Below are 13,028 nucleotides of genomic sequence, written 5' to 3' on the forward strand. Positions count from 1 at the left end.
CATAAGTGAATGCAAGGCATACTTGATCAACAGCCATAAGGGTCACACTGAGGGTGGCCGTATAAACAACTTTAACACTGTTACAAATATGCGCCACACTGTGAACCCAGACCAAACAAGAATGACAAACACATTTCGGGAGAACATCCGCACCGTAACACAACGAATACCCAGAAACCCTTGCAGCACTAACTCTTCCGGGACGCTACAATATACACCCCCTGCTACCACCAAACCCCATACCCCCCATGTCTCAAATTTGGATGTCTCAATGTTGGCAAGTAAGGACCTGTCCAAACTAGGACTATGGTGAGGTTTGTTTTCCCATGGTGCAAAGCGACTGGACCGTACAAGACATGAAGGTAATGACACATTTTAATTTTGACACTCAAAAGTACTACAAAACAAAGGGCGCGCACAAGGCGGGGAACAAACTAACACATAAACAGACTAAGGACATGCAACAAAACTACACTTACTGTGACGTGAAAAGCATGAAACTATGGCAAGAAGTGAGCAATCAGAAGTGTCAGGAGTGTGTAAGAGGGTGATGTCGCCAGGTTGACTGCCTGGCAACTACAGGCTTAAATAGTGGTGCAGTGATTGACAGGTGCGTGAGTCGTGAACACATAACAGGTGAAACTAATGAGTTGTCATGGTGACAAAACAAACGAGTGCACAATGAGTCCAAAACCAAACACAATGTGACCACAAAACATAACAGGACCAGCCTGAGACCAGCTGGTAAGGCAATAGTTGAAGTGGCTGAAAATCTTCGAATGCAAATACAATTTCGCAGCTTCAGTTGACATTTAATTTCGAATTTGCACAAATATTTGCGAGATTAAACTTGACAATTTTACACAATTGCCAGGCTCTCAATCTATTATTAACCCAATATATTTATATTGGCTGACAATTTGTATTCTTTCACCAATAATATGTACAGTGAAGAAAATTAGTTTTTGAACACCCTACTGTTTTGCAAGTTCTCCCACTTAGAAATCATAGAGGGATCTGAAATTTTCACGGTAGATGCATGTCCACTGTATGAGAGATAACCTAAAAAGAAAAACCCAGAAATCACAATCTATGACTTTTTAACAATTTATTTGGGTGATTAAGCTGAAAATAAGTATTTGAACACCAACATTAATATTTGGTAGAGTAGCCTTTGTTTGCAATTACAGAGGTCAAACGTTTCCTATAGTTCTTCACAAAGTTTGCACAGACTGCAGGAGGGATTTTGGCCCACTCCTCCACACAGATCTTCTTTAGATCAGTCAGGTTTCTGGGCTTTCCCTGAGTAACACAGACTTTCAGTTCCCTCCAAAGATTTTAAATTGGATTTAGATCTGGAGACTGGCTAGGCCACTCCAGAACCTTGATATGGTGGTTACTGTGCTGAAAATGTTAAATTCCCTTGGGGGATTAATAAAGTATGTCTGATTCTGATTACAAAGCCACTTCTTGGTTTTCCTGGCTGTGTGCTTTGGGTCATTGTCATGTTGGAAGATCCAGCCACGACTTATCTTCAATGATCTGACTGAGGGAAGGAGATTTTTGGCCAAAATCTCCCAATACATGGCTTCAGTCATCCTCTCCTTAATACAGTACAGTCGTCCTGTCCCATGAGCAGAAAAACACCCCCAAAGCGTGATGCTACCACCCCCATGCTTCACAGTAGGGATGGTGTTCTTGGGATGGTACGCATCATTTTTCTACCTCCAAACACGCATAGTGGAATTATGACCAAAAAGGTCATTTTTGGTCTCATCTGTCCACAAAACTTTCTCCCATGACTCCTCTGGATCATCCAAACGGGCCTTAACATGTTCTGGTTTAAGCAGGGGAACCTTCCGTGCCATGCATGATTTCAAAACATGACGTCTAAGTGTATTACCAACAGTCACCATGGAAACAGTGGTCCCAGCTCTAGCATTAAAAGATTACAGTTGGTACAAAATGCGCCTGCTAGACTTTTGACAAGAACAAGAAAGTTTGATCACATTACGCCTGTACTGGCTCACCTGCACTGGCTTCCTGTGCACTTAAGATGTGACTTTAAGGTTTTACTACTTACGTATAAAATACTACACGGTCTAGCTCCATCCTATCTTGCCGATTGTATTGTACCATATGTCCCGGCAAGAAATCTGCGTTCAAAGGACTCCGGCTTGTTAGTGATTCCCAAAGCCCAAAAAAAGTCTGCGTGCTATAGAGCGTTTTCCGTTCGGGCTCCAGTACTCTGGAATACCCTCCCGGTAACAGTTCGAGATGCCACCTCAGTAGAAGCATTTAAGTCTCACCTTAAAACTCATTTGTATACTCTAGCCTTTAAATAGACTCCCTTTTTAGACTAGTTGATCTGCCGTTTCTTTTCTTTTTCTTCTATGTCCCACTCTCCCTTGTGGAGGGGGTCCGGTCCGATCCGGTGGCCATGTACTGCTTGCCTGTGTATCGGCTGGGGACATCTCTGCGCTGCTGATCCGCCTCCGCTTGGGATGGTTTCCTGCTGGCTCCGCTGTGAACGGGACTCTCACTGCTGTGTTGGATCCGCTTTGGACTGGACTCTCGCGACTGTGTTGGATCCATTGTGGATTGAACTTTCACAGTATCATGTTAGACCCGCTCGACATCCATTGCTTTCCTCCTCTCTAAGGTTCTCATAGTCATTATTGTCACCGACGTCCCACTGGGTCATTATTGTCACCGATGTCCCACTGGGTGTGAGTTTTCCTTGCCCTTATGTGGGCCTACCGAGGATGTCGTGGTGGTTTGTGCAGCCCTTTGAGACACTAGTGATTTAGGGCTATATAAGTAAACATTGATTGATTGATTGATTGATTTTCCGGTCATTGACCAAGTCCTGCCGTGTAGTCCTGGGCTGATTCCTCACCTTTCTCGTTATCACTTAGACCCCACGAGGTGATATCTTGCATGGGGCTCCACTCCGATTGAGATAGACAGTCATGTTTAGCTTCTTCCATTTTCTGTACAACTCCATCCTTGTGGAGTTGTACAATTTTTGTCCCTGGTGTCTTTGGACACCTCTTTGCTCTTAGCCATGCTGAATGTTTGGGTCTTACTGATTTTATGGGGTGGACCGGTGTCTTTATGCAGCTAACGACTTCACACAGGTGCATCTGATTCAGGATAATACAGTGGAGTGGAGGAGGACTTTTAAAGGCGGATCAACAGGTCTTTGAGGGTCAGAATTCTAGCTGATAGACAGGTGTTCAAATACTTATTTTTATCTGTATCACACGAATAAATTGTTTAAAAAATCATAGATTGTGATTTCTGGATTTTTCTTTTTAGGTTATCTCTCATACAGTGGACATCCACCTACCGTGAAAATTTCAGGCCCCTCCATGTTTTCCAAGTTGAAAAACTTGCAAAATAGCAGGGTGTTCAAATACGTATTTTCTTGACTATATGTCGGCGTCAGATGATACTTGATGATACTACAGTTTTGTAAACGTTTAGCTGCAGACAGCACTCCTGTAACCAAGTTGTAACATAGGACATTGTTTTAGTGAGTTTAGCAGACACAATGCCTTACATGTGTGCTATACAGCTGTGCATGAAAGACAACAGCGTACTTAAGTCTTCATCCATTTATGCATGAAGAGCTTTTCCCGGCTGAAAGAGAACTTTGTCGTCACTGCTGACCTCTTGTAGTGAGTGGTCACACACTCACAGCCAGGTGTCTGCTGACACACATGATGAGCCTGTCTGCTCGCACACACACAACCATTAGCATTATTAATACCTCAACAATGAGTACAGGTACAGTGGTCAGCACTGGAATGGCTGCTTCCATGCAAATAAATGAGCCAGTTCATCTGTACTCCATACAATATACAGTCCCGATCAAAAGTTTAATGTGCTACACAAAAGTTACAAGACCCAGGACACATTGGGAAGACTATTTCTCCCGGCTGGCCTAGGAACGCCTCGGGATCCCCCGAGAGGAGCTGGACGAAGTCTGGGCTTCCCTGCTTAGGCTGCTGCCCCCGCGACCTGACCTCGGATAAGCGGAAGAAGATGGATGGATGGAATTGATTGATTGTTAGTCATTCGTAAAAAAATTTAAATCGAACATTTCTGGCATATGTTTTTATATTTTTTCTTATTCCTTATTACGGTGTTTTTCAACCATTGTACTAGTGTGCCGTGAGGTACAGTCTGGTGTGCCGTGGGAGATTATGTAATTTCACCTGAATTGGGTTTGAAATACTTTTTTCAAGCTAATAATTACAACCCTCAAATGTGCCGTTGTTGAGTGTCTGTTCCATAGGTGTCAAACTCTGGACCACGGGCCAAATTTGGCCCGCCGTGTAATTTCATTTGGCCCTTGAGGCAATAATAAATTAACATTACAGCTGGCCCGCCGGTATTATACAGTGGCGGTGCCACTGTATCACCGCATTCAACGCTAATTTTCATATTTGCCAACCCTCCCGATTTTTCCAGGAGAATCCCGAATTTCGGTGCCCCCCCCCCGAAAATCTCCCGGGGCAACCATTCTCCCGAATTTCCACCCGGACAACAATATTGGGGGCGTGCCTTAAAGGTACTGCTTTTAGCGTCCTCTACAACCTGTCGTCACGTCCGCTTTTACTCCATACAAACAGCGTGCCGGCCCAGTCACGTAATATATGCGGCTTCTACACACACACAAGTGAATGCAAGGCATACTTAGTCAACAGCCATACAGGTCACATTGAGGGTGGCCGTATAAACAACTTTAACACTGTTACACCACACTGTGAACCCACACCAAACAAGAATGACAAACACATTTCGGGAGAACATTTGCACTGTAATACAACATAAACACAACAGAACAAATACCCAGAAGCCCTTGCACACTAACTCTTCCGGGACGCTACAATATACACCCCCGCTTCCAACAAAACTTGATTTTGCATGTTACTATGAAGTTATATAAGCCTTGCTTGTTCAATATTCAATGCAAAACTTGTTTGGGTCCCTATTAAAATGTTAAGTTGTTCAACTTTGGCCCGCGGCTTTGTTTAGTTTAGAATTTTGGCCCACTCTGTATTTGTGTTTGACAACCCTGGTCTGTGCTGTCTAGAGCTCGGCAGAGTAACTGTGTAATACTCTTCCATATCAGTAGGTGGCAGCAAGTAGCTAATTGCTTTGTAGATGTCGGGAACATGGTTTGTCGTGATCACAATATGCGGGAGGCAGTGTGTAGGTAAAAAGGTATCTAACACTTAAACCAAAAATAAACAAAAGGCAAGTGTTGCTAAGAAAAGGCATTGAAGCTTAGGGATGGCTGTGCAAAACAAAACTAAAACTGAACTGGCTGCAAAGTACACAAAAACAGAATGCTGGACGACAGCAAAGACTTACAGCGTGTGGAGAAGACGGCGTCCACAAAGTACATCCGAACATGACATGACAATCAACAACGTCCTCACAAAGAAGGATAGCGTCCGCACAACTGAAATAAACTAAGCAGGTGCGGGGGAATAGAGTTCAAGGAAGACATGAAACTGCTACAGGAAAATACCAACAAGTGAAGAAAAGCCACCAAAATAGGAGCGGAAGACAAGAAGTAAAACATTACACACAGGAAAACACCAAAAAAACTCCGCATAAGTCAGGGCGTGATGTGACAGGTGGTGACAGTACACCTACTTTGAGACAAGAGCTATAGTGATGCATCATGGTTATTGTTTAAAGGCCTACTAAAATGAGATTTTCTTATTTAAACGGGGATAGCAGGTCCATTCTATGTGTCATACTTGATCATTTTGCAATATTGCCATATTTTTGCTGAAAAGGATTTAGTAGAGAACATCCACGATAAAGTTCGCAACTTTTGGTCGCGAATAAAAAAGCCTTGCCTTTACCGGAAGTCGCAGACGATGACGTCACAGGTGTGAGGGCTCCTCACATCCTCACATTGTTTATAATGGGAGCCTCCAACAAAAAGAGCTATTCGGACGGAGAAAACAACAATTTCCCCATTAATTTGAGCGAGGATGAAAGATTCATGGCTGACGATATTGATAGCGAAGGACTAGAAAAAAAAAGAAAAAAAAAGAAAGTTTAAAAAAAAAAGGCGATTGCATTGTGAGCGATTCATATGTTTTTAGACACATTTACTAGGATAATTCTGGGAAATCCCTTATCTTTCTATGGTGTTGCTATAGTGTTTTAGTGAATTAAATAGTACCTGATAGCCGGAGGGGTGTGTCCACGGGTGTCTTGACGCTAACCTCTGAGGGAATTAGTCACGGCAGCAGCAGCACGACAGAAGTTCCGCTGATCTCCGGTAAGAGGCGACTTTTTACCACAATTTTCTCACCGAAACTTGCCGGTTGACAAGTAGTCGGGATCCATGTTGGCTTGACCGCTCTGATCCATAGTAAAGCTTCACCTCCGGGAATTTTAAAAAAGGAAACACTGTGTGTTTGTGTGGTTAAAGGCTAATGCTTCCCACCTCCATCTTCTCTTCTTTGACTTCTCCATTATTAATTGAACAAATTGCAAAAGATTCAGCAACACAGATGTCCAGAATACTGTGTAATTGCGCGATGAAAAGAGACGACTTTTAGCCGCTAGTGGTGCTGCGCTAATATGTCCCCTCCAACTCGAGACGTCACGCGCACGCGTCATCATTCTGCGACGTTTTCAACAAGGAACTCCGTGGGAAATTTAAAATTGTAATTTAGTAAACTAAAGCGGCCGTATTGGCATGTGTTGCAATGTTAATATTTCATCATTGATATATAAACTAAACTGCGTGGTGGGTAGTAGTGGGTTTCGGTAGGCCTTTAAATTCATATCCAACAATTGCGATAACGACTTTTTATCGTGAATATCGGCTACTAGAGATGCGCAGATAGGCAATTATATAATCCGCAACCGCATCACCAAAGTCGTCATCCACCCGCCATCCACCCGAACCAACATTTTATCAGAATCGCAACTGCCCGCCACCCACCCGCTGAAATACATCAGAGGTTGGCCAACTTTACCACTCACTGAGCTGTTTAAACCCGTTTCACAGAGTAATGAAGACAATTGGAGCTGCTAACGTTCTCGCGAATATCCAATTGGCGTTCATCCTGATGACAAGGATATGGGCGTGCTGCGAAGCCATCGCCTTAGACACCTTCAACAACATGTACAAACCGATTGTTAGTCCGGCAACATGTTGTGTGCAGCTTCCGCAATCTCACGTACAAGATTGAAAGGCATACTAGGTGATACAGAGTACACTGATGGTTGTGATATAAACAATTTTAACACTCTTACTAATATGCGCCACGCTGTGAAGCCACAGCAAACAAGATTGACAAACACATTTCGGGAGAACATCCTCACAGTAACACAACATAAACGCAACACAACAAATACCCAGAATCCTTTGTATCTGTGACACTTCCTGAATATATTTTACACCCCCGCGCCCCCAACCCTGCCCACCTTACCGACGCACGCGGGGGAGGGGGTTGCTGCTAACGGGGTGTATAAAATAGTCAGGTAAATGTCATGGATACAAAGGATTCTGGGTATTTGTTGTGTTACGTCTATGTTGTGTTACTGGGAGGATGTTCTCCCGGAATGTGTTTGTCAATCTTGTTTGGTGTGGCTTCACAGCGTGGCGCATATTAGCAAGAGTGTTAAAATTGTTTATATCACAACCATTAGTGTACTCTGTGTCACCCAGTATGCCTTGCAGTCGTGAGCGTGTTGCTGCGGAAGCCGCACACAACATGATGCTGGACTGACAAGCAGATCGTACATGCTGTAAAGGGCGATAAAGTCAATGGCTTCATAGCACGCCCTAATACTTAGTATCTGGGTGACTATCGGCAGTCATTCTAGAGAATATTAGCGTCTCCTATTGTCTTCTTCGCTTTGTGACACGGGTCTTAAACGGCTCTTTGAATGGCAAAGGATACAGATCCCAGAACCATGTTTATCAAATATTTCCGGATGGTTCAACCGCCACCCGCCCGAATCTAATTAAAATCTATTTTTTCGTCATGTCACCTGCCCGACCCGCGGTTTATCCGTGGACTCCGTGGATGAGACAGCAAACCGTGCATCTCTATCGGCTATTGAGTTTCATTTTTTAAAGGGGAACATTATCACCAGACCTATGTAAGCGTCAATATATACCTTGATAGTGCAGAAAAAAAGACCATATATATTTTTTAACCGATTTCCGAACTCTAAATGGGTGAATTTTGGCGAATTAAACGCCTTTCTGTTTATAGCTCTGGAGGCGATGACATCAGAATGTGACGTCGCCGAGGTAATACAGCCGCCATTTTCATTTTCAACACATTGTAAACATTGGGTCTCAGCTCTGTTATTTTTCGTTTTTTTGACTATTTTTTGGAACCTTGGAGACATCATGCCTCGTCGGTGTGTTGTCGGAGGGTGTAACAACACTAACAGGGAGGGATTCAAGTTGCACCACTGGCCCGAAGATGTGAAAGTGTCTCCCGCCAGACCCCCATTGAATGAGCCAAAGTGTCTCCACATTTTACCGGCGATGACAGACATGGCACAGAGACGTATGGATAACCTGCAGATGCATTTGCAACGATAAAGTCAACGAAATCACAAAGGTGAGTTTTGTTGATGTTGATTTATGTGCTAATCAGACATATTTGGTTGGGCGTGACTGCCAGCTAATCGATGCTAACATGCTACGCTAATCGACGCTAACATGCTATTTACCGGCGGTGCTAAAGCAGACATGGCACAGAGATGTATGGATAACCTGCAGATGCATTTGCAACTATATTACGTTTCCTTCCACCCACATTTAATGCGAAAAAAACACTTACCAATCGATGGATTTAAGTTGCTCCAGTATCACGAGATGCGAAAGTACTGATCGTTTGGTCCGCACATTTTACCGGCGATGCTAACGCAGCTATTCGGCCATGCTATGGCTATGAATAGCGTCAATAGCTTTTCGCTCAATAGCTTCAGTTTCTTCTTCAATACTTTCATACTCCAACCATCTGTTTCAATACATGCGTAATCTGTTGAATCGCTTAAGCCGCTGAAATCCGAGTCCGAATCCGATCTAATGTCGCTATATCTTGCTGTGGTATTCGCAATTGTTTGTTTACATGGCAGCACTGTGTGACGTCAAAGGGAAATGGATAGTCGCATGGCAAATAGCGAAAATCAAGCACTTTAAAGGTTTTTTTTAGGGGTATTCCGAGACCGGTAAAATTTTGAAAATAAATTCAAAAAATACAACAAACTACTGGGAACTGATTTTTATTGTTTTTAACCCTTTTGAAATTGTGATAATGTTCCCCTTTAATGATTTCTGCTGGTTGTAGGTGTCGGGATTTCTGCAATTAAAAGAATGTGCCTTGGCTCAGAAAAGTTTGAGAAACGCTGCCTTAGTAGATATCATGTGGTAAAAACACTGCTTACATTTGCCTGCTAACCAACATTAATTGCAGGATCAACCTGCTTGGGAAGCACCAGCTGACAAAAACAATTCACATCCGGACTCATTCTCCCGCTCTACCTTGATGCTTGATGTGTGAACCCACTTTCAGCGCACATTCATCCTGCTTTCCAGTAAACTGATAGGATTGGCATTTGGCCAAAGCTTTGTCTTCACTGTAGGGTAAATAGATGGGCCTCATCTTTTCTTCCACTTTTCTGGCAGGCTAAATACGGGCGTGCACCACAGGGAAGTATCCGGATGTCACCTACAGACGAACGTGGTGAGGAATGTCAGTCTCGCTATCCAAAGATGACAATCAGCGCATCGCAAGGGTTTGGTGCTGACCTCATCCGTCAAACGTGACAGTTAAATGCCACAATAACACCATGGTGACAAGCCTCTGGGCGTAAGGCATCCCGAGCTCTCTTGTGTGCGTTACGCTATTTTGTCTGGACTCAATACCTCGCTTGGAAAGTGGTAAATTCCACAAAGAAAGTAAGCTTTCATCTACCAGTGAGTTCAAGGAGTGGAACAAAGTACATAACGGAAAGGGCATGTGGGAGAATATAGGAAAGTGCTTTGAACTTGTGGCAGTCAAAGTCCCTTTCCTTTCACAACGGTGTCTTTTAAATGGAGAACCTCAAAGGCACTCTGGTCATGTCGTCCTCCCCACCCTGTTTGACCCTTGTGAAGTCTTACCGAGAACACACATCAAAGAGCCTACAGCATGGAGCTAAAGACCTTACTGTGCTTGACGCCCCCACTACTCATTGCCCGAAAGCTAGTGTTGAAGGGGAACAGCACTTGTTTTTGGGATTTTTGCCAATCCCCCAAAATCTGATACAAGAACACCAATGTCTTTTCGTTTTCTTTTTATCCTAAACTGTAAAAAACTGCTGGCGATAGGCGGCTAACAATGCATGAAATGGGATTTCAGGTATTCCGTCCATAAAGCAATCTTAAAAAACATCCAAAACCTCTAACAATGTTATATATACATTTAGTGACAGGCATACAATCACATACCGTAAATTCAAGACTAGCAGCCGCTACTTTGTTTCCTACGCTTTGAACCCTGCGAATTATAAAACAGTAACTTACGTATTTTTCTTCGTTGACAGTCATAAAACACATGCAGACAATTGAAAAGTTTGCTCAGTGCTTCCTGCTGTTTAAAGCTTCGAGCTGGAAGTAGAAGTGCCGTCCTGTTTTCTAATCATCCGTAACGTTTTCCACTCGTACGGATTCTTCATTCATCACTCCAAGCAACAATTGGAAGTTTTACAATACCGTCAAATGTGTGATGTCTGTAAGAGTGTTTTCACCCATACAGTGGGGCAAAAAAAGTATTTAGTCAGCCACCGATTATGGAAGTTCTCCCACTTAAAATGATGACGGAGGTCTGTAATTTTCATCATAGGTACACTTTAACTGTGAGAGACAGAATGTGAAAAAAAATCCAGGAATTCACATTGTAGGAATTTTAAAGAATGTATTTGTAAATCATGGTGGAAAATAAGTATTTGGTCAACCATTCAAAGCTCTCACTGATGGAAGGAGGTTTTGGCTCAAAATCTCACAATACATGGCCCCATTCATTCTTTCCTTAACACGGATCATTCGTCCGGTCCCCTTAGCAGAAAAACAGCCCCAAAGCATGATCTTTCCACCCCCATGCTTCACAGTAGGTATGGTGTTCTTGGGATGCAACTCAGTATTCTTCCTCCAAACACGACGAGTTGAGTTTATACCAAAATGGATACATGGATGATACAGCAGAGGATTGGGAGAATGTCATGTGGTCAGATGAAACCAAAATAGAACTTTCTGGTAGAAACTCAACTCGTCGTGTTTGGAGGAAGAAGAATACTGAGTTGCATCCCAAGAACACCACACCTACTGAGAAGCACGGGGTGGAAACATCATGCTTTGGGGCTGTTTTTCTGCTAAGGGGACAGGACGATTGATCCGTGTTAAGGAAAGAATGAATGGGGCCATGTATTGTGAGATTTTGAGCCAAAACCTCCTTCCATCAGTGAGAGCTTTGAATGGTTGACCAAATACTTATTTTCCACCATAATTTACAAATAAATTCTTTAAAATTCCTACATTGTTAATTCCTGGATTTTGTTTTCCACATTCTGTCTCTCACAGTTGAAGTGTACCTATGATGAAAATTACAGACCTCTGTCATCATTTTAAGTGGGAGAACTTGCACAATCGGTGGCTGGCTAAATACTTTTTTGCCCCTACTGTATAAAGTAAATCCACACACGAGTAAACACTGAGCCTTTTACCTGGAGAGTGAGGTTGAAGGTAAAGGTTTCGTCAGCTTCAGGCAGGTCATCGTCCTTCACGGCAATGAAGATGGTCTTACTGGGTTCAGTGGACAGCAGAAAGGCTGCAGCAGTAATAGCCTCAAAATCGCCAGTGTCGACTCCCTCTAACTGAAATAAGGACAGCAAAAATAATGATACGTAGGTTTATATACAGTCATGGTCAAAAGGTGACATACACTTGTAAAGAACATAATGTCATGGCTGTCTTGAGTTTCCAATCATTTATACAACTTATTTTTTTTGTGATAGATTGATTGGAGCACAAACTTGTTGGTCACAAAAAAAATTCATGAAGTTTGGTTCTTTTATGAATTTATTATGGGTCTACTGAAAATGTGACCAAATCTGCTGGGTCAAAAGTATACATACAGCAAAGTTAATATTTAGTTACATGTTCCTTGGCAAGTTTCACTGCAATGAGGTGCTTTTGGTAGCCATCCACAATCTTCTGCTTGAATTTTTGACCACTCCTTTTGACAAAATTGGTGCAGTTCAGCTAAATTTGTTGGTTTTTTGACATGGACTCGTTTCTTCAGTATTGTCCACACAATAAGTCAGGTCTTTCGGAATGCCATTCTAAACCTAATTTGATCCTGATTTAGCCATTCCTTTACCACTTTTGACGTGTGTTTGAGGTCATTGTCTTGTTGGAACACCCAACTGCGCCCAAGACCCAACTTCTGGACTGATGATTTTATGTTGTCCTGAAAAATTTGGAGGTAATCGTCTTTTTTCATTGCCCCATTTACTCTGTGTAAAGCACCAGTTCCATTGGCAGCAAAACAGGCCCAGAGAATAGTACTACCACCACCATGCTTGACGGTAGGTGTGGTGTTCCTGGGATTAAAAGCCTCACCTTTTCTCATCCAAACATATTGCTGGGTATTGTGGTCAAACAGCTCCATTTTTGTTTCTTCTGACATCACACGGACAAAGATAAGACTAAATGAAGACAAAACAGAAGTTATGTTGTTCGGTCCAAGTCGCTCTCCCTTCCCCAACGTTGACCTCGGCACTCTGACCCCGTATCTCAGCAACTGTGTCACAAACCTGGGGGTAAAGTTCGACTCAGATTTTAAATTCGGAAAACAACCTCGCGCCAACAAATCTCTCCGACCTCCTTCAGCCTTACTGCCCCACTCCATGCCTAATATCAGCCGATCAGCTGCTACTGACGGTCCCTGACACAAGGCTGAAGCTTAGAGGTGACAGAGCTT

The 13,028-nt window shown here is 43.0% G+C and overlaps 1 protein-coding gene across 1 annotated transcript in view; it reads right to left on the reverse strand.

The window, feature by feature from the left end:
- adgrv1 (adhesion G protein-coupled receptor V1) overlaps positions 1 to 13,028 on the reverse strand; it is a 469,843-nt gene that overhangs the window by 397,105 nt on the left and 59,710 nt on the right. Inside the window, exon 3 of the mRNA XM_061897509.1 lies at positions 11,770 to 11,919. Coding sequence (XP_061753493.1) covers positions 11,770 to 11,919 — 150 coding nt within the window. The remainder of the gene's footprint in view (positions 1 to 11,769; positions 11,920 to 13,028) is intronic.

Source organism: Nerophis ophidion, linkage group LG01 (assembly GCF_033978795.1).
Source record: "Nerophis ophidion isolate RoL-2023_Sa linkage group LG01, RoL_Noph_v1.0, whole genome shotgun sequence".
Classification (NCBI taxonomy): Eukaryota; Metazoa; Chordata; class Actinopteri; order Syngnathiformes; family Syngnathidae; genus Nerophis; species Nerophis ophidion.